Source organism: Clavispora lusitaniae (assembly GCF_014636115.1).
Source record: "Clavispora lusitaniae strain FDAARGOS_655 chromosome Unknown tig00000003_pilon, whole genome shotgun sequence".
NCBI lineage: Eukaryota > Fungi > Ascomycota > Pichiomycetes > Serinales > Metschnikowiaceae > Clavispora > Clavispora lusitaniae.
Genome location: NW_027093975.1, coordinates 2,126,047 through 2,145,972, shown reverse-complemented (window position 1 = coordinate 2,145,972; position 19,926 = coordinate 2,126,047). Strand labels below are relative to the sequence as shown.

General features: G+C 42.5%; 11 protein-coding genes across 11 annotated transcripts; 3 read left to right on the top strand and 8 right to left on the bottom strand. All coding sequences in view use genetic code 12, as the record gives it.

The window, feature by feature from the left end:
* FOB63_000989 (uncharacterized protein) lies at positions 1-1,503 on the bottom strand (the record flags this gene model as incomplete). The annotated part of the gene is made up of 1 exon (XM_002619847.2): positions 1-1,503. One exon carries the CDS (start codon positions 1,501-1,503, stop codon positions 1-3), a length of 1,503 nt encoding a protein of 500 aa, XP_002619893.2.
* A 220-nt stretch (positions 1,504-1,723) lies between these two features.
* NUG1 (RNA-binding GTPase) lies at positions 1,724-3,244 on the bottom strand (the record flags this gene model as incomplete). The annotated part of the gene is made up of 1 exon (XM_002619846.2): positions 1,724-3,244. One exon carries the CDS (start codon positions 3,242-3,244, stop codon positions 1,724-1,726), a length of 1,521 nt encoding a protein of 506 aa, XP_002619892.1.
* A 218-nt stretch (positions 3,245-3,462) lies between these two features.
* On the bottom strand, positions 3,463-5,415 carry FOB63_000987 (apyrase; the record flags this gene model as incomplete). Its single annotated transcript, XM_002619845.2, has 1 exon — positions 3,463-5,415. One exon carries the CDS (start codon positions 5,413-5,415, stop codon positions 3,463-3,465), a length of 1,953 nt encoding a protein of 650 aa, XP_002619891.2.
* Positions 5,416-5,557: 142 nt separating this feature from the next.
* FOB63_000986 (uncharacterized protein) lies at positions 5,558-6,889 on the top strand (the record flags this gene model as incomplete). Its single annotated transcript, XM_002619844.2, has 1 exon — positions 5,558-6,889. One exon carries the CDS (start codon positions 5,558-5,560, stop codon positions 6,887-6,889), a length of 1,332 nt encoding a protein of 443 aa, XP_002619890.2.
* Positions 6,890-7,122: 233 nt separating this feature from the next.
* EFB1 (translation elongation factor 1 subunit beta) lies at positions 7,123-7,981 on the bottom strand (the record flags this gene model as incomplete). Its single annotated transcript, XM_002619843.2, has 2 exons — positions 7,123-7,669; positions 7,902-7,981. The coding sequence occupies 2 exons, from the start codon at positions 7,979-7,981 to the stop codon at positions 7,123-7,125; spliced, it is 627 nt and encodes a 208-aa protein (XP_002619889.2).
* Positions 7,982-8,386: 405 nt separating this feature from the next.
* FOB63_000984 (protein-lysine N-methyltransferase) lies at positions 8,387-9,121 on the bottom strand (the record flags this gene model as incomplete). Its single annotated transcript, XM_002619842.2, has 1 exon — positions 8,387-9,121. The coding sequence occupies one exon, from the start codon at positions 9,119-9,121 to the stop codon at positions 8,387-8,389; it is 735 nt and encodes a 244-aa protein (XP_002619888.2).
* Positions 9,122-9,323: 202 nt separating this feature from the next.
* Positions 9,324-12,944, top strand: FOB63_000983 (transcription factor TFIIIC subunit; the record flags this gene model as incomplete). Its single annotated transcript, XM_002619841.2, has 1 exon — positions 9,324-12,944. The coding sequence occupies one exon, from the start codon at positions 9,324-9,326 to the stop codon at positions 12,942-12,944; it is 3,621 nt and encodes a 1,206-aa protein (XP_002619887.2).
* Positions 12,945-13,056: 112 nt separating this feature from the next.
* On the top strand, positions 13,057-13,941 carry FOB63_000982 (telomerase inhibitor; the record flags this gene model as incomplete). Its single annotated transcript, XM_002619840.2, has 1 exon — positions 13,057-13,941. One exon carries the CDS (start codon positions 13,057-13,059, stop codon positions 13,939-13,941), a length of 885 nt encoding a protein of 294 aa, XP_002619886.2.
* Positions 13,942-13,974: 33 nt separating this feature from the next.
* Positions 13,975-15,624, bottom strand: PHR1 (Phr1p; the record flags this gene model as incomplete). The annotated part of the gene is made up of 1 exon (XM_002619838.2): positions 13,975-15,624. One exon carries the CDS (start codon positions 15,622-15,624, stop codon positions 13,975-13,977), a length of 1,650 nt encoding a protein of 549 aa, XP_002619884.2.
* A 1,154-nt stretch (positions 15,625-16,778) lies between these two features.
* On the bottom strand, positions 16,779-17,831 carry ERG26 (sterol-4-alpha-carboxylate 3-dehydrogenase (decarboxylating); the record flags this gene model as incomplete). The annotated part of the gene is made up of 1 exon (XM_002619837.1): positions 16,779-17,831. One exon carries the CDS (start codon positions 17,829-17,831, stop codon positions 16,779-16,781), a length of 1,053 nt encoding a protein of 350 aa, XP_002619883.1.
* A 183-nt stretch (positions 17,832-18,014) lies between these two features.
* NUP60 (FG-nucleoporin) lies at positions 18,015-19,808 on the bottom strand (the record flags this gene model as incomplete). The annotated part of the gene is made up of 1 exon (XM_002619836.2): positions 18,015-19,808. One exon carries the CDS (start codon positions 19,806-19,808, stop codon positions 18,015-18,017), a length of 1,794 nt encoding a protein of 597 aa, XP_002619882.2.
* Positions 19,809-19,926: the final 118 nt, after the last annotated feature.

Genomic DNA, 19,926 nt, shown 5'->3' with positions numbered 1-19,926 from the left:
TCAAGCAAGATCCCATGTAATGAATATACTTTGGCCATTATGTAAGCCTAGACTTTGAAGTGTAGCAGTGTCATCCACTAAATAGCGCAATAAATCCGGCTCATGTAACTGATTTTCATCCACAGAGACAAATATGTGAAATTCAAGAATTGGTTTTTTAATTTGTCGGGAAATGACACCTTTAAGTCGCAAGACAGTGTTGCTTTTGAGAAATACGCGGGAAGAAACCTCCATCTCAGAACTATTGGCTGTTTTTAAATAAAGCAAAACCTTATCAGAATCGTTCAATGAAGAATGGATACGCTCTAATGACATGTGGTGCTTGTGGATTAGGCGTTCCCATTGTTCTTCGTTCGTAATAACCGTATGACCTTGTCGCATCTTCGAAATGAAATACAATTCCGCATTCTCGACTTCTTGATCCAGTATAGAGCTACCATTGATCTTGCGGATGTTGCTTGTGAAGGGATTCGAAATCCGTGCTATTAGATTTGCCATTACCTCATCAATTGATAGTTGTGCAAATATAGGGCAGTTCTCGATGCGAATTTCTTCGAGTGACGGGAACACTTTGGATAGACGGTCAATATCTTCCCACAGACTTAAATCATTATTTCGAAGATCAAGAACTTTAACCGACATATACGTTTCTTTTTCTGTTATATGATTGACTCTGTTGTCTGCCAAAATTAATTCCGTCACCGAAGAGGCTGCAACAACAGAAGGTAACGCGTGTAACTGGTTGAACGAAAGATCTAGTTTTGATAAGCTCCTCCCCAATATGAGATGATTACAATGATTATCGGTGAGTTTGTTTCCCGCCAAACATAAACTGTGCAAACCATCAAAATCCAAGGTCTTCAACTGTTCCTCTTTTAGATGCATCGCTGCTAAAGATAAGTCACGAAGAGAATGGGGGATTCTTAATTCAAAAGTAGTCAAAAACCTATTACCATTGAGATTCAAGCTCTGCAAATTGGAAAACAGCTGAAGAATTTGCTCGACATCGTTCCATTGACTCAATAAGTTGAAGCTTATGTCTAACAGTTGCGTGCCTGGAAATTGGGGCAAGTCAGAACAATATCCTATGTTCTGCTTATCCAACATGATAGTTGCTAGACTCGAGACATCCTTCATTATCGTGTTCAATTTCTCAAACCCGTAATTCTCCACAGTTTTCAGTCCAAACTTTATTGAGTGCGTTAAGGACCGGGCATTCTCTTCGCTGGCATACCGGTTCATAAGAGCTTCTAAAAACAGCACGGGATATTGAATCTTGTGGTATGATGCCTTAATGAAAGAGCCTGCTCCTTCAACGTCGGTGATGAAATATCGAAAACCTTCCAACTGTCCATCGTTCTTTCCGCGTTGGGGATTATCCCATTCAACTCCGTATGCGATCACATCATCTCCCCAAGGAGGAATATGGCCAACAAATTTAATGGTTGCGAAATCATCCTCAATCCGAATTCTTTGACCACATTTTAGTATCTTCGAAACCATGTTCGCATTTGGTGGCCATCAGTGCAAGATTAATGTAAAACTCAATGCGCGTTTTGCTCCACATACTCGGATTTATTAGTACAGTAAAAATAATACACTATGCTGCATGATTCCTTGGTTAGAACGTTGGTCGTCGGTAAATAATAGAAGTTAGTAAGTCCATGCGTACATTTCTCACCACAACACACATGTGAGTTTATTGTAAATATGCTACATAATCCTAAAGACCGAAGTTTTCACCCAACAAGCCGCCCAAGTCGAACTCTTCCGCCCACTGAGTAACAATAGTAGTATTTTCGACCTTAGGTGGCTCTTTCTCGCCTCTGGCAGCACTCTTAGGTGCATCCAAGTCCACTTCGACCGCCTGGGCTTTAGAAGAGTTTGGCAAGACCCAGCCCGTAATTCTGCCATCTCTCCAGTCATTCAAAACATTGAGAGCTGCAGACTCAATATTAGGGACACCTCCACGACTTAATCTTCCTCTAGCTCTCGCCACATGAATCAAAAATTGCTTAGTGAAGTCTTCCAAGTCAGAAGAAGGCAATGGAGGAACCAGGTAATATTGTTTCAATGCATCGGCCATGGTATCATCCTTAGACAATCTCTTGAGCAAATGCTTGACCACAGACACAGGGTCTTTGATGTTTTTTGGAGAAATGGCTGACAAAAGCGCTAATTTTGCTTCAGACACATTCTTCTTGGAGGATACCTCTTCTGGGAAGACGATACCAGGGGAATCCAAAATTTTGAGTTTATTGTCAACCTTCACTTCTCTCATGGAAGTGGTAACACCAGCTAAGTTTCCAACAGGACAAGCTTTCAGCTGGCCATGTCTGTTGGTCAATGCATTGATAATCGAGGACTTTCCGACGTTTGGATATCCGATAACACCAACAACAATGGAACGCTTTAGGTTGGACTTGGTAGCATAACTTTTGAGCGCTTGTAACAAGGTGTTAGAAGTCATGGCATTTGAAAGATTCTTGTTGTATGTGCTCAGACCAACAGCTCCCGGAGAAGCTTTGATAGGAATTGTAGGGAACGACAGCTTCAAGAAGTCAAGCCATTTGGTTAACACAGGTGTTGGCACCAAATCAACCTTGTTCAAAACCAAGATCAATCTCTTGTTTCCACTCTGCAAAACTGCTTGCTCCACTTTCTTGGAACGAGTTGACTCAGGATCGCGTGCGTCCAAAACATACAATATGACATCTGCAGCATCCACCACTGTCTTGAAAATTTTGTCATATGCTTTTCTGGATTTGTCCAAATCAGCTCTGTCCACTTCAACATCGCTAATATCGTATTCAACATCGTCATCGGAGTCCTCCTCCATCTCATCACCATCAATTTCACCATCGAACTCACGAGCAGCCTGTTGAGCAGACTCTAACAATGCACCCAAACCACCCTCATTCGCATCTTCTTCTTCTGCGTCTTCGATCATCTCATCAATAGTTTCTCCTCGTGCCAATGCAGCTTCACGTTCCTGCTGTTTTTGCAAACGAAGTGCTTCTTTTCTTTCCTTCTCCAATCTTCTTTCCTCCTCTAACTCCAGAATGATCTTATCCTTGTAAGGGAAACTTGCAGGTATACCTGGATCCTTTTTATGCCTAGATTTCCAAGTAACATCTTTCTTAGCCAATTTCCTGTTTTTTCTATTCTGAGCAGCAGCCTTCTTTTTGATACCCTCTTTCATACGGGTTGTCGATCTTTTGGACGTAGGCTTTTTCACTCTCATGATGTATTTTTTTTGTTAAAGAACCTAGCTTGATGTTTCTATGGATGAATTTTTTGTGCGATGGCCATCTTGATCGCGGTTTGCATACAACATCTACAGTAATCCCAGAACTCTATGTCCTTCAAGTAAAGTACACAAAAAATAGATACAAAGAGTAATAGTGATATAGTGTGCTGTCGTTAGTGTGTTTCTCAATATCACAGGAAATCCATTCAGTTTTATGTATGTTTTCCACGCAGCAATGATGCAGAGCTTGACATGCGCGATAGTGAGTCCCTGCTGTCACCTCTGTGAGTATAGAACAGGTTTGATTTCTTGACGTTGACAAAAGGCTTATTCATAAAATCGACTGGAGAGTTTCCTTCGTCTAGATCAGACAAGTTTATAGTAGACCGTGTGCGTAAAACAGATATATCGGGAGGGTTTGCCGGCTGGCTGGAAGGCGATGAGATCATGCTTCCCTCTTCTAAATCTAAATTGATATCATCTTGCTCTTGCAATTCCATATAGTTGATTGCTTTGTTGATACGATACCGTATGAATGAGGGACTATGAGCTTTGACTCTATTAAGGACTGCTTTGCAAGTGGAAGGAAGTTTGACGTTGCCCTGCTTTCTCAAAAGTTTGCCGATCTTGCGCAACAGGGAATTGCCAAATCGGTACAAGAAGAGAACAAACAATAGTAAAAATAGGAAGCTGTAAACAAAATTCATTGATGGCCCAAACTCCTCATCTGAGTCGTATTCGTCCAGAGACGTAGAAAGTGACATAGCACTTGGCTTAATGCCCACGTGAACCTCATCGTTAGAAGGCACTTGTGATGAAGCCACAAGTAAAATCTTACCGAGTGTCCATGAAAGTTCCTCACCATTTACTGAGTCAGCTATTTTGAGTGGCACATGCGCATTATCCAATTCTTTGGTCGCCGAGCTTTCGGAAGGTTCCTTCACCTCTATACCCAAACGAGGAAGCTCGAAGCCCTCATGCAATACATTGATTACCCAACTTGCTTTGAAGCAGGCTTCAAGTAAAACCTTATCGGGTAGGTTAGAGTATTCACCGTTTTTTGAGTTCTTCATGATGTCGTCCCACAGGCTCTCACAAAAAGCCTTTGCTTTCTCATTAAAGCTATGGAAATTGTACTCTCCGCTACTATGAAAGACATCATTTGCAGTATACCAGTACTCAGAAACGCCCACAAATTTGTCTTTCTCGAAGTTCATCTTAGGGGCATGGACACCATTGAAGAGGCACGGCTCATCTTTGCAAGACAAATGCTTCATTAGCAATGGGAAAATGTCCTTCAAGCAGCTTTCATAATTTCCGGTTCCCTGAATGATGTATTCTTTATTTTCAAACTTGTAGTTCTCGATGACGGCTCCAGAAGGCATACATGGATCTTGTATGACCTTTGCTTTACCCTTTGAATGCGAATCAGCAGATAAAGCAAGAGTGTTCTTTAAATACCGTGCACGCGCCTGGTTAGCTCCGAATTTGAGCCAGGTTTCGACAAATACTCTCCAAACTTGACCATCTCCATTAATGTTCTTGATAACAACCGTAGAAAGATCTTCGTCATGCTTCGCAATCTCTTCTTGCGAAGATGGGACAAAAGCGATTTGTGTTGAAGCGCCGCCCATGTCCATGAAACCAATTGATTCGTGATCGGCTTGGTCTGGCTTGAAGTTGTTGAATTGTCCCATCAAGTAATTGAGAGCCAACCACCCATAAATTCCCTCTGTAGCACCGTCTATTACCTGAATATGTTCGTCACAGTCGGAAATAAAATATTTCGTATTCTTCTGAAGCTCCAGGCAAGTTTTCTTCAATATTTTTTCTCTTTTTGATTTCGGCAAGAGCCTCATCCCTGCGGTAGAAAGAATATAGATCGGAGTTTCCGAGATTTTGTTAGCGGGAATCACTTTCAGTGCAAAATCAATTAGCTGCTTGTAGTGCTGACTCCAGACTTTGGAAGGCTTTTCAGCAAAGGTAGATATACCCGGGGAGATCTTGTGACTCCATCCATCTTCTTGAATGATCTTTGGTGGAGATGCCAACTCCTCGGGCGAAGCGTGTTCTTTCTTCTTCGAAGGGTCTTCCCAACGGTATATTTGTATTCTTGATCCAGAAGAACCCGAATCAATGACAATACCGTACTTGTCGTCAGCCATGGCGAAGAAAGAAAAATATACGCCTCGTGTCTTCGATACTACATCGATGCAGGTTGAAATGTACGCGGTTATCATAATGCGTATTCCATTCACAGTGTACATTTAATCAATTACTCACAATCAATCACGTATCATCTTCTTTATGATCGTTTTACCTGATACCCCACCCTCTCCAAAGACATGGAAACTCGGTACATCAACTCAGTTTTTTAGTCAATTGTCTGCACTCCGTTCATCTCTTGATGCTAGTGCCCCCTCTACTTACAGTGATTCGGTTAGGTTAGTTGCTCAACTCGAAGAATATTTGGAGGGAATCTTTCAGCTCTTGCTATCGGAAGAGAATATTTCAGAATTGAAGGGAGCTGCAGCTTTTTCACTGTCATTGGTTGTCTGCAAATCAATCCCCTGGGAGAATGTGATCAGCACTCTGGAAAAGAAGAATGAACTCAAGCTACGTTCTAATAATGCGGAAAATTGCTTATGGACTCTAGCTTGTGAAATCGAGACAGTGATCACTGCAATCTCATTTGCCTATACCAGGCTAGGTGCTGAGATCACAAATGAACTTTGTGAGTCCGATAGTCAAGATGTGCAAACGGACGACAAGTGGAAGCTGGTGACAAATTTTTACAAGAAAGCAATAGCAATGGCGTATTTTGGATCAGAATTTGCACAACACGCATCTACGCCACTTTTGGACTCACGGGTATTTATCTTGTTGGATAGTATAGGCAATATTGGTATCCAGACGTCTATCTTATGCAAGTTTTCCACGTTAAATCGAAACTTGTACAATGATCAAGATAAATTCACTGATGGAAACAATGCTGTTTTATGTCGAGTTGCTATTTGGATTCTTGATGAGATTAAGAAATGCCAACGTTTGTCTTCCGAAATGACTCCTACTGGAGATCTTATGGTGCCCAAAACAGACAAGTGGGACCAATACTTCAAACTATTCTCTCGGTATGCATCTGCGTACGCTGGTCTCTTTCTTTCAATCGAGTACTATCAGAAGGGACAACTTGGCATGGCTATCGGTCTCACTAATTTTTCACTTCTCTCGCTTCAAAGCAAAAAGCTAAACACCGATTACAAACGCAACAAAATAATGGTCCGATTTAAGGAAAAATTTAGGGGAAAGAAGAATGAACATTATATCTCGCGATTACAGTCTACCACTACCCTTTGTTGCGATAAATCAGTTTTTCAAGCACTGCTGGGAATCGTACTCAGTGATGTTGCACTTCTTTTTGACTTGTTGGTCCAATGCAGACTAAAATACACAAAAGAGAATGACAACCTCACCTTTGACGATGTTGTTGATTGGCAGGATATACACAGTGATAGCAAGTGGCCAATTGGCTGTAAGATTCCTGTCTCCACCGTCAATTCATTTACGCCTAAGGCACTTCAAAAAGAGCCACCCGACGGCTTGAAATCAAATTTCACGGGCCGTGGTAGCTATTATTAACACAAAGGATCGATCTCGAGTATTTCTTAAAATGTTGATGCACGTAATACACTTAATACACCAGAGGTACCTCCGTACAACATCTCAATTTCTCTAATTCGTGGGGAGTCGTTGTCTGATTATAGTCTATATACTGGGCAATCTTGTGCCCACAAACCGGGATAACGTGTCATGGTACAAACATTCAATTTCTTATACAATAAAAAATTTGAACGGGGTAACGCAGTGTCCGCTTACAACTTTTGCATAGCAGCAACGTCGGTGGATTGAACGTGGTCCTCGTCTTCCTCAATGTTGGCTTGCAATTCATCCAAGGAAACCTTAGCATCCTCGATAACCAAGTTGATTTGCAACTTCTTGATACCGAAACCAACTGGAATCCATTGGTGGGCACCCCAGGTCAAACCATCCATCTCGATAGCCTTGACGTTGGCCAACAATTCCTCCAAGTCGGTCTCATCGTCCCATGGCTTAACATCCAAGGTGACAATAGACTTGGCAGCTGGCTTTGGACCCTTAGAGGCCTTCTTGGCAGCGTACTCAGCCAATCTTTGTTGCTTCAACTTCTCGGCCTCCTCGTCAACTTCATCGTCGTCGGAACCGAACAAGTCAACTTCATCGTCATCTTCTTCAGCAGCAGCGGCAGCTGGAGCCTTACCAGCAGGCAAGGTGTCGAATTCTTCAGTGAAAGAAGCGATGTGGTTGAACCATCTGGTGAATTGTGGGAACTCCTTTTGGAAAGCCTTGTAGACAGAAACGTCAGCCTGAGTGGCGGAAGTACTAGGAGATGTTAGTATACCAGCGCCCACAAATTTTTTTACCTCAAACAACCCTTGTAGGGGAATTGACTCAGCTAACAGATTAAAATCTCCTTTGTCACTCATGCGGTGGGTCTTAAGCACCTCATAAACACGGACCAAAGATTGCGATCATCATAGAAAATGCACCAGGAACCATAATACATGGGTCAAGTGTTATTTGAGTTTATTACCATGAATTCGAATGAACATACCCGTCGACGTAAGACTTGTCAGTCAAAAATTCGTTCAAAGACTTGAGGGTCTCGACCTTAGAGAAATCGGAGAAAGACATTGTAGTAAATGAGCAATGGAAGAGAGAAGAATTTATGGAAAATTTTTTTGTCCCCGTGTTGAGTTCTCAGCAGTATTTGTTGAATACACGACTTAATACCATTAGGGCTAGCTCTGCTAGCGTATGCAGGTAGAGAATCTTTAGTTACAGCTCAAATCATACAAGAGAGAAATGTGGCACAATGATGAAGTCTACAAATGTATACCCCGAATTCCAAGCTGTAAGTTCTTGGAGTAAACTTTTGTAACCAAAGCCACATATTCCAAGTTTCTGGTATATGTAGGACACCAGCGATCCTCAATATACTGATTTTTAGGTTGGGCGCGCTTGTCACTATGGCGTTAAACTTCTACGGTCTCGAATAAGTTAGGTGTATCCGATTATCTACATTTTTGATTCACTCATTTACACATTGTCATCGAAGTTCCAGTATAGACATTCGAATGAGGCGTAGCATCTGAATTCGTTGCTCAAGCCATTCTTGTGCTCCGGTAAAAACGAAGTGAGGTGAGTTTCTGGATATGTTTCCTTGATAATGTCTCTCATTCTCTCTCCCGTTGAAGAGATTAATTTGAACTTGCGATCTCCATTTTTTGTTTTCAGACCATTATCAGAGGACAAAAGGTTTCTAGCTGCCTGAGCAGACTTGGTCTGGCACTCCCTTTCCAAGAATGGTGGGTCTATAAGTAATCTGTGGCATTTGTTCCTGATCACGCTAGGAATATTATCTGGCTCGTTGTAATCGTAGAAAAAGAAGTGGTCCTTGCCCGCCAAAACAGAAAACCGCTTGTCATATTCAAGCAAATAAATATGTTTTGTAGGTACTAGTTCCTTTGGTAGCTTCCTGATGGCAGCATAGACAGAAGGGGCACTTGCAATACAAATGATAGTGTCCTCATCCGCTCCCTCAAGAAGTGCTTTCGCTAAAATCTCAGCTGTTTCGTCGCTATACCAGAACTGAGAAAGTTGCCAATCCTCTTTAAAATCATCAATACTGACTTGCTGGTCTTCGAATCTGTCCTCCAGCTCTTGATACAACTTCTCAAATTGTTTTTTCCGAGTTTCCTCCTCGTCTTTAAATTGTTGAAGGGCAGCTAAAGCGTGGGAGGAAAGAGTCAAAGGTTCGTCGTCTGAGTCCATAGGGAAATGAAAGCTCTATAGCCATCTCACCTCGACTTATGTACCACCTCAAGTCTTCCGGTCGTGCATGCCCATTATTGAGATGCGCGACTTCACTTCACAACAGAGCCATGAATCAATACAGTCTGCGAAGAATAAAAGTGACGCTGGTCAACAAACAAAAAAAAAGCGAAGAGCAATTTACACGACTGTTCGCTAAAGTATGCTGTTTCTTTGTTCTCAGGCGCAATTGGTGACGCATATTTTGGGAGCACTAGCTGTGTCTGACAAGCTTTCATTACCCCAGTTATGGGCCATAGCTGCCTCGCAAACAGAAAATAAAGAACTAGATGACTTTCAAAAACAAATAGCGTGGAAAGGGCTTTTCGCTGGCCTGGGTCCTAAACTCTTAAAAATTGAGTGTGAAGATCCAGACGATGATTGGTCTACCGACTATTCTTACGATCGTCTCCTTGAGAGATCCGAACTGAAGATCTTCATCCTTCCAACGGAAGAGTGCCAATTCCGCTACTTGACTGGTACAGAAAATTACCAGACCATGAAGTCTAACTTGGGGGACTTACCTTTCCAATTGCTTGTCGTCATTGCACGTCACGGCTCAGACGGAATTTTGAATCCAGACTTGGCTAGGGAATCCGGTCAAGACGCACGGTCCTTGAGAATTCGTCTTCAAAAACTCGAACAGGCGGGTCTTGTTCTATGCCGTAATGTGTACGTTAATAAGAAACACACAACACATTCCGTGCATGTCAAATTTGCCGAGGATAGCATTATTGCATGCGACCTGCGAGAGGCAGAAGAAGATTTGGATGCCTCGCGGGACGTGAGCAAGCTCAAAAGACACATCATGGAGGCAATAAAAGCTGCACCAAATCAACTTCGAGGCTTTTCGGATTTAAGAAAGGAATTGAAACTTGATGGTTCTCATTCTGCGTCCAAGTTTTTTCGGAGTGTCTGCTTAAAGCTTCATCGTGCGGGATACATCGAAAAGCTTCATGTGGAGTTACCAGAGACCAAGCAAAGGTTGTACGCAATTAAATTTGTTAAGGACCTTCCAAAAGATATGGAAGATGTGTCTGACTTTCCTGACACAGGCAATCCGGTGAACGACGCATTCGGTGATTCCGAAGACGAGTCTATATCTCAGGATGCATTGAAGTCACAGAATCCTCCAATATATAATCAAGTGTTCCCTATATTTCATCAAATTTTTCAGCAGATTCACTCGAGAAAGGAGACGGGAATAACATCAGGTGAAATAGCCAAAAATTTATTGGGTGTATCTGATTACAGACCATACACGCGACTTTATGAGGTTCTTCCTACTTACTTGAGTAATTCGAAGAAGTTGAAGTCTTGCAAGAAGTACACTGATCCGTACGATGGTTATACTATTGCGAAACTCTATGATAATGAGGGAAAACTCAAATTCTATCGCTACTTCGCTAAAGAATTTTGTACAGAAGAGAAACCACCTGTAAAGCCATATAAGCCTAAAGCAGCAGGTCCACAGAATTCTATTGTTGCTCTCAATAAGAGGTTGCATACAACGCTTGGAAAAACGTCTAAAGAAGCTTTAATGGAGAAGAAGAAACGGCTTGTTCAAGTTAGCAACCTCCCTTCGAAACGACCTCTCGTGGATAATCAAGACAAGCAATCCTTAAAAGAACCTTCACCGGAGCTTCCTACTAAAAGGCGAACCCGCAATGTGAAGTCATATGCATCTGAATCTTTTCTAGATATCGACATGAGCGTTTCTGGAGACGAATACGTACCTAATGAAGAGCAGCCAGAGGAACCAACTTCAGCTCTAACATCCAACGACTTACCTTCGTTTGTTCCGGCTCCCAAGGAATCAAAGCGAAAAAGAGCGCAGCCTCAGACTTATAAAACCGAAAGCTCTGTCAAGTCGATGACGAGGAGGAACTTGCTCATAGAGATTATTCGTGAAGAGGGCGGTGCGTGTTTTAGTAGCTCCGTCTTGTGCCGCAAATTGGATACGAGAATGGCAAATTCTACTGTGACGGATCTTAAAACATTAGCCCGGGATGCTCGACATTTAGCATCCGAGGGCATATTGGAAATACAGAAGGCCAAAATTGAAGTTGGAGGCCAAGCGACTGAGAAGAATTTGATGGTGTTGATGAACCCAAAAGATCGCCCATCGGAAAAAACGCTAGAAGAACTTAAGGGAAATTACGGTCATTTAACTAGCCGAAAAGATATGAAAGTATTCACAAGTCGTGTCATACAATCTGATATGAAGCTTTATGTCGAGGAGCCTAGTGCTAAGAAAGTATCAGTTGGTACTAAGAAAAGAAGAGGTAAGAACAGGTTACGTGCATTGGGTGATGAAGATGAAAATGCTACAATCAAGCAAGAAGCAACAGATGCACCGCTTGTGTCGGAGTCAGCTACAGCAGACGATATCTTTTCCGGTTTGAAGAAGTCTCGGAGGGCAAAGAAGTTTTCTACGTCACAAGCGCCAGAAACTTCGTCCTCGACATTGAAGAGACCACGCCGTAATATTAAGCTAGAAAAGTCTGATGCTACAACTCTCTACCGTTCCGTGGTGATTTCCAAAGCTTTCTCAAGAGATGCAATTGATTTCAACCACATCGCAACGTTGCTTGGAGACCTTGATGGTAAATTAGTAAAGCAAAAGTGGGGAACCTTACGAAGACTGTATGGAGGAGCTGAAGCAGTTGGTAAAGGTGTCGATACATTCAAAAACATGGTAATGCAAGGAATAGATGATGGGTCCATTACTGAAGAGAATCTTGTTACTGGCGACTTGAAGTTTTTTTTGGAGTACTGGAAAGCATTCGACACAAATACGGAGTTTGTGTCGACAGACGAAATGCCATTGTATTCCAATTACCATCAAAATTGCAAGGAGTACGAGTTTTCGGCAAGCACTTCGGATAATTCAAACCTTAGCTATGCTGAGAAGATTGAAGACTGCTCTATGAGACAGAAGGAGAGTGTCCTAGCCACTGCTATCTTCAGCTACGAACCAAATATTCAACCTGTTGCTAAAAAGAATGATGAACTAAGATCTATACTTAAAGCGATATTCTCTACAAAGGAAGAGCATTTTGACCCAATTATGGTCAAAAGTATTTTGAATCCATATGGCGAAGTCACTGTACGAGAAGCAACTGATGCTTTGTTACATGACCGAGAAATTTTGTACGTGTCTTTAGATCTGGACACCAGATTTGTATTGAGCGATCGCTTCAATAACAGCTTTTCTCAGCGAAGCTTTACTACCAAATTTTTTAACCAAGCATCGGGTTTCTATTCAACACTACATTCTGTTTCTAATGGTGGGAAAGGCCTCATTCTTTCTCAAGGGATAATGCCAGGAGAAATGGCAACTCTCCTCGAATTGGTTTCCGATAATCAGGTGGACTTCATAAGGATAGACCGTGCATTCCGTTTTGAAAATTATGAATCCAGATTGATTGATAAGGAGCAAATTGCGTGCGATATTGTGGTTAAGTGCAAGTCCTTCTTGACTAAAAAGGATGACATAAAGGTTGTTCCTGTTCCTAGTGTAAGACCATGCCAGCCAATATGGATTGACTTAACTGGACAAGTCAACAAACACCTTTGGGTAAAAATCATTACTAGTTTGCTTTACCATATTGTTTTCAAGCCTGGAATTGGTGACCTAGCCCTATATGAGAAGTTACAAGCTGCTTTGAGCTTGTCTGATTACAACAAGGCCATTGAGTGGTTGGTTGATAGCAAGTGTATTGTAAAAAACCAACTTAACGGTTATATAGCCAGCAATGTTTGGCAGTTTATTCTTGGTTAATATATTTGTTTTCATGCCTATTACAAGACGATGCAATGATGTGCAGGTCATCGCACTATTCTTTTTTCTCATCTCTTCGTAGAGAAATGTACTATCATCAGCATAAGACAAGATGGGTTTGGCAGGTACAAAAGTGAAGCAAAGATTTGGTCTAGATCCAAGGAATACCGCATGGTCCAACAATACAGAGAGATTCGGTCATCAGTATTTAGAGAAGATGGGGTGGACGCCAGGAAAGGGTTTGGGTCTAGTAAACCATGCAACTACTACGCATGTAAAAGTCTCGATCAAAATGGATAATGCTGGTCTTGGAGCCAAATTAGCAAAAAAGACAAAGAAAGATGAATTTGATAGTGGAGAATGTGCCGGTCTCGACGTCTTCCAAAGAATATTGGGCAGATTGAATGGAAAAGAAGAGCAGGTCAATAATGAGTTAGAGAGAAAGAGAATTGACAATTTCGTTAATGGAAAATGGGGTATGCACTTTATTCGTGGAGAAACTTTGAAGAGTACGTGGGATGCCGATTGTAAAAAGCTTGTGGGAGGAAGCGCCACAGGTGCGAAGAGAAGAGCATCGATGAGTGAAGAAAGCCCCAGTAAGAAACGAAAAGCTGGAACTGATCTAGATGTGAAGAAGAAGGAGAAGAAAGAGAAGAAAGAGAAGAAGGAAAAGAAAGAGAAGAAAGAGAAGAAGGAAAAGAAGGAAAAGAAGGAAAAGAAGGAAAAGAAGGAAAAGAAGGAAAAGAAGGAAAAGAAGGAAAAGAAGGAAAAGAAGGAAAAGAAAGAGAAGAAAGAAAAGAAGGAGAAGAAGAAGGAGAAGAAACAGAATTTGGTAGCTACCGAAGAGGTCACCAAGGCTAGCATGCTCCAACCTAGAGACAACAAAGATAAGGAGATCGCAACTCGTCTTTCTGCGAGAGCTAAATGGATCCGGCAAAAGCGGGCATCTGTGATGGATGCAAAGGCACTTAATGAAATCTTCATGGTTACGAAGTAAATATAAATATATGGGACACTTTAATACTTAATATTAAAAGAGGAATGAACTGAAACCACCAACAAAGCACAAGGCCATTGCAACAATGGCGGCCAATTCACCTTTACTTGCTGGACGAGCAGCAACATATCCACTGCTCTTCTTGGAAGACGAGGATGATGAAGAAGAACTAGACTGGGAGTCGGAGTTGGAGGAGCCAGGACCTGATTCGGAACTAGAGCCGGAACTAGAGCCGCTAGAAGAATCAGATGAACCAGTCACAACCGCACCAGCCGACACAGATGAGACCATTGCAGAACAGGACTTTGGAAGCAGGCTGGTGCTTCTAAGAGAGGCAGAACCACTGAAGTCACAAGCAGAAGAGTGCTGGTCTTGGTCTTCATAGTACATGTTAAGAAGGTAAGACAATTTGTCCTTGCTGGAACAGAAAGAGACAGCACCGTATTTACCCTTGTCACCATCTGCAGATACTGCCGAACAATTCACCAAACCACAAAGAGTACCGAAGAAATCACCGTAGTCATCTTCGTCCACTTTGTCAGAAAGAACACATTGCAAAGAGCTAGAGACACAGTCACACACGTCCTGGTCTGGCTTAGGAGGCAAGCTTGGGGAAGCTTTCCATGTAGAAGCAGAGGCGGGACAAGAAAGGGTGACTGTCGAGGAAGAACCGACATCAGCAGTCTTGGCAAGAGAGGGGCTGATGCTGTTCATTTCCTTAGAGTAGTAGCTGAAATCCTCCAAGGTGCTAACAGAGTCGCCTGAGGCAGACACAAGACCATACTTGTTGGCTTCTTCGAAATACATGTAGACAATACCACCCGACCAAACGTCAGTCATCTCATCACTGTAGATTGTACCGATTTCAGTGAACTTTCTTGGTCTTTCGGCGTTACAGCCATATTCGGAGAAAAAGACGGGAATAGTCAAGTTCTTGTATTCCTCAGTTCTGTCCTTGTATCCAGAAGATTGGAAATTTGCATCACCACACCACTCGTACATGTTGATACCAAAAAAGTCGGCTCTTTCTTCAAGCTCACCACAAGAGAAATAGTCTGCAATGGCCACTCTAATGTCTTCATCATCGTTAGAAGAGTAACCAACTGGGAATTTCCAACCTTTGCCCTTGATGTAGGATTTCATGTCTCTGACTGCAGCCTTAACAAAAGCAGATGCGTCAGTATTAGACTTATTGTTGGAGACCTCATTTCCGGCAAAGAAACCCAAGACGTTAGTGTAGTTTGCAAACATGTCAACGACTGAGGTGTATCTCTCGTACAAATCAATGTTCCAGGCTGGAGAGTCTCTGTTGATGGAGGTTTCAGGTTCAGACAAGTCAGCAATGATGTAAATACCGGCATCGGCAAAAGTCTTCATACATTCATCGTGGTCCTTCTCTGGGTCGACAGCATAGACTCTCAAAACGTTGGTGTTAGAAGCAGCGAAATACTTAACATCACGCTTACAAGCGTCGCCATCCGCCAAAGGATCGACGTACTTGGCACTGTCAGAGGAAGTAGCATTTTCAAAGTTTTGTTGGTAAGCGACACCACGGATCAAGAACTGGGAACCGTTGTTGGAGTAAAAAAATTTGTTGCCCACAACCTCAATACTTGGCAAGTCTGCTGCTATAGCGAATGAAAAGGCAAACACTGCTGAGAGAAGATAAATCACTTGTCTCATGCTGGAAAACGATTGCTAGGTTTAGGAATGAAAAGAAGGAAAAGTTACAGAAGGGATTACGTCCGTCCTGTGGGCGGCAAGAATTATTTATATCTGGCTCTACGCGAAAACCAATACACGTAAAGTGGAAAATGTTTTTTGATCGGCCTGGGTGCAAATGTTGCGAGCCTTGTCGTGCTAGGTGTGTATAGTGTCCAAGGTTCGCGAATAAAATTAGACGATTCCCCCATGGTTGGGAACACATTCCATACAGGAAGGCTATGCCAGGAGGTGCGGCCAAGTCGGCAACTCCATAGAACTACGCCATGCCTTTCTCCTCTTGGCAGCACTTAAAGAAATCAGCTATGAGATTCATGTGGATTTTTTCTGACAGAAACGCCAAGGCTGTAAATCTGTGAGATTCTGTCAGTACTTTTCTCGGTATTATTGTATGTCGAATTTATTTGTCTCGTGCTTGGTGCTGAACCCTGATAAAGAGTATCGTGCCGGAACATATCCATCTGCATACAAAACAAGATGTGTGGGCGGGACCACCAAGGCTTGCGCTTTGGGACATACCGTTGTTTCTGCAGGCCGTAGTGCATTTGGTCCAGGTGCTTTATGTTATGGTGACGTTCACCTGCAGCAACCGGATTCTTTCTTGTTTAGGACAATATGGCGCGATTAGGAGGCATGAGTTAGGAGAGTATCTCTACCAGCCAGGATATTGAATAGTCGATTTAAAAATCAGGAACCACGAGCGTAGTCAGGGGAGATTTGCGTCTGCCTCTTTTAAGACTCTTGATTTGTGTCTTTTTTTAGTCATATTGTACACCGCTGGCAAAAATTCATAGAATATGGAAATTCGCGTCAGGCAGCGTAGAAGTTTACCTGATTCGATATGTAGCCATGATTTACAAATAATCGCCTTGTGGCAAGAAAAGACTTATCAGAGAGAAGAGAAAGATTAGGGAAGGTGCCAAGTGGTGTGCTGCACGAATCCAGACCAATTTTTTTTTTCTTTTTAGCTTTGCTACTTTTCTTAGTGTACTCTAATGTCAGCTCTGTATCCAGGGCGAGATTTGCGGCTTTAAATGAGTCGTAAGTCCGTGAAACTAAGTATATCTTTTAAACTAATTTATCGTACATGAAATCATATGACTGCTCTTGATTGTTTAGTCCTTATGTGTCTCGTAGATCCAATCGAGAGTATGCTTGATTCCTTCTTCGAGGGAAACCTCAGGTACATATCCCAAAAGCTCTTTGGCCTTCGTAATGTCATGATAACGGGTAGCACAGGTGATTTTCGCCCGGAATGCCGTTAAACCCGGCTCTTTATTCAAAAGCTTCGAGAAAAACTGCGACAAGTAACCTGCTGCAATGGCCACCGGTCTGCTCAATACGATGTTATACTTATCAATGTGTCCATCAGCTTTCCAGACTGTTCTTGCCAATGTCCAAAAGTAGGTTGGAGCATCGTTAGTGATGAAAAATGTCTCTCCACCAAGTATTTCCTCGTTTTTTTCCTCCAAGATCTTTTGTGCAGCCAATACATGCGCGTCTGCAACGTTACCAGCATAAGTCCAATCGAAAAGGTTGTTGTTATCGCCCAACTGGAATTTGGATTGGCCCAAACGCGCAGCAGTTCTCAATCCTGGTACTAACTGTCTGTCACCGGGCCCAAAAATACCTGCTGGTCTCAAGCAAACTGTCAATAAATTGTCAGGATCGTTACTTTCCATGACATACTGTTCTGCAATGGCCTTCGTTTCATTGTAGCCGTCCATATGCACGCGAGGGTATGGCCAATCTTCATTGGCATTGAAAACGTCTTTTCCATTGAAAATAACACCGGCTGAGGAAGTGTAAACTAAAGCCTTCACTGGCGAAGACTTTGCCACGTACACAAGATTTTTTGTTCCCACGACGTTTACCTTATAGTATATATCTTGTGCCATGCCGTGAATTGGAGAGGCAGAGTGGACAATAACCTCACACTTTGAGGCTTCCACAGCCTTTCTAACATCCTTTTCCGATGTTAAGTCACCTTTGTGGAAAACAATTTCGGATGGATCGAAAGTGAAGTACTTGGATAACTTTTCTGGAATGGGGCGAATGTCGAACACATGAATTTTCACATTGGGACATTTGTTACGGAATTGCTGTACAAGGTGCAAACCAAGAAAGCCGGAGCCACCGACAAGCAAGACGGAAGTGAGTTCGGTCATAGATATATGGCGTTTATGATCCCGAGAGTTGAAGTTGATAGTTTCGCACTCTTATACGAGCGCGACTATCGTATATGGATTAATTATTCATGGGCGCAAATACACTATGCGCCGCAATATATATTGAAATGACGAGATGATTATTTCCTATGTATTTATACACAAAACTCTTAGTATCAACAATCAGAATTCGAATAGCAGCTTGTATTGTTCAACCTGTGCTTCGTCCACATTCGCAGTGAATGTTTCGACAGGAGGAAACGAAAATTCAAATGATTCACGTTTTCCGCTCCCATTCACTGATTTCCCATTTGCTGATGAAAAAGTAGGAGCTTGACTGGATTGTGCTTTTGCAGAATTGAATCCATTGGAAGGCTGCTCCGGCTTATTTGTGTCAGCAAACTTGAGCGTGGAAGTGGCATTGTCGTTAGAAGTAGAATTGGGTTTAGTGGATTGTGAAGCAAATGAGAATGATTGGAGAGGCGCTTGATCCTTTTTGGCCCCAAAACTGAATCCATTGGAAGCCGATGCAGGTTTTTGTGCATTTGATTCAGGTTCAAATGAAGGATTTTTAACTTTTTCAAGTTTCGAAGTGGGTTTGGTTGTTGCACCAAAATTGAAAGATGGTTTTGTACCATTTGTGGTTGCAAGGAAGGGACCATTAGAGTTAGAACCGAAAAGCGATTGCTGTGGTTTAGACTCTGGCATTGGGGAGGCACTTTCAGTGCTTGTTTGCATGGATTTGAATCCCTTTTGCGACAAGTCTGGGCTCCCAGATTCCAAGCCTGTTTCCTCCGCTGGAGCAGCTTCTTTTGCGCTTTTGGCCTCTGCCATTGACTTTTCGGCTTTCTCATTACTCGACGAGAACGAGAGTGTGTCAGGAACCAGCCTTGGCACAGCAGACTGGGATATAGGGGCTGAGCTAGAAGACTCTTCCCTTATACTCTGCGGCAAATCCTCAGATTTATTGTAGGAAACTGTTTTTGTAATGTCATCAGCGCCTAGGACTGGTTTCTTGGTGACCCGCTCCTCTTCAACATTGAATCTCCGCTTGTTTGTTGCGTAAGGGTTATGAAGTGGTCTATAAACTTCCTGTGACTGTTCTTTCTCATTTGCATCATTACCACCCAAAATTGACAAAAGGGAATTAGCGGTGTTACTCATAACCTTGGTTGAGGTAGAATCAACTGTTTGATTAGATGGCAATAATGTCGAGTTAGAGCCTGATTGTGCGACGGTGTCAATACGCCTAGCTTTGCGAGACACCATGTTGGGTGCTTTGATCCTTGTTCTGTATGGAGAAGGCAATCCCGAAAACTGATACACTCTTTTGACCGAAACATTTGCCCTAGAATTATCAGAAAAAGTATGATAAACGGGCTTATAGTCTGGAGTTGCAAAAGATGTGGAATTGCCTTCGTACATGCTTGTGTTTCGTAAAGTTGTTTGCGAGTAAGGTGCGAATGTGTGATTATGCTGGACAGTAGATGAACTCGATACATCTGCACCACTTGTTTTTTTCTTCTCTGAGGGAGAGTCTGGAAGAGGCAATGTGATAGAGGCTTTCGACTTTTCTAAAAGGGACATGACACCTTCGTATTCTATTTGAGACAACGGTTGATCGCCCTTCTCTTGGAAGAAGCTAGACAACACTCGATTTGTGGATTGATCTGCAATCATAGTATTGTTTGCTGGAGTAGATGATTCGGGTAAGATATAACCCGACTTATTCGCGGCAGTTTCTGCTACTTGCGTTGGTCTTCTAGTTTGCTCATGTTGTCGATGATTGGGTATAGCGCTTCCGGAAAAGTATCTCTTCACCCTAGAGAATAAGCCGGCCCTAGATGGATAGGGTAAAACCTTTTCCTTTACCCTATCTCTGTAGGCTTTCATGACTCTGCGGTTGTCCATTGTACAAACCTTTTCGTCTTGTTGAACACACGATAATTGCATGTAAGACAAATTTTTGAAATCCATCAGAGCGCACGTGACTGCACACCACTAAGGAAAGGGGACTAAGCGGTTAACTTTGGCCCAAGGAACGAGGATTGAAAGGCCTATATTGAGGGTGGGATAGGCTAAATATAATTGAGAT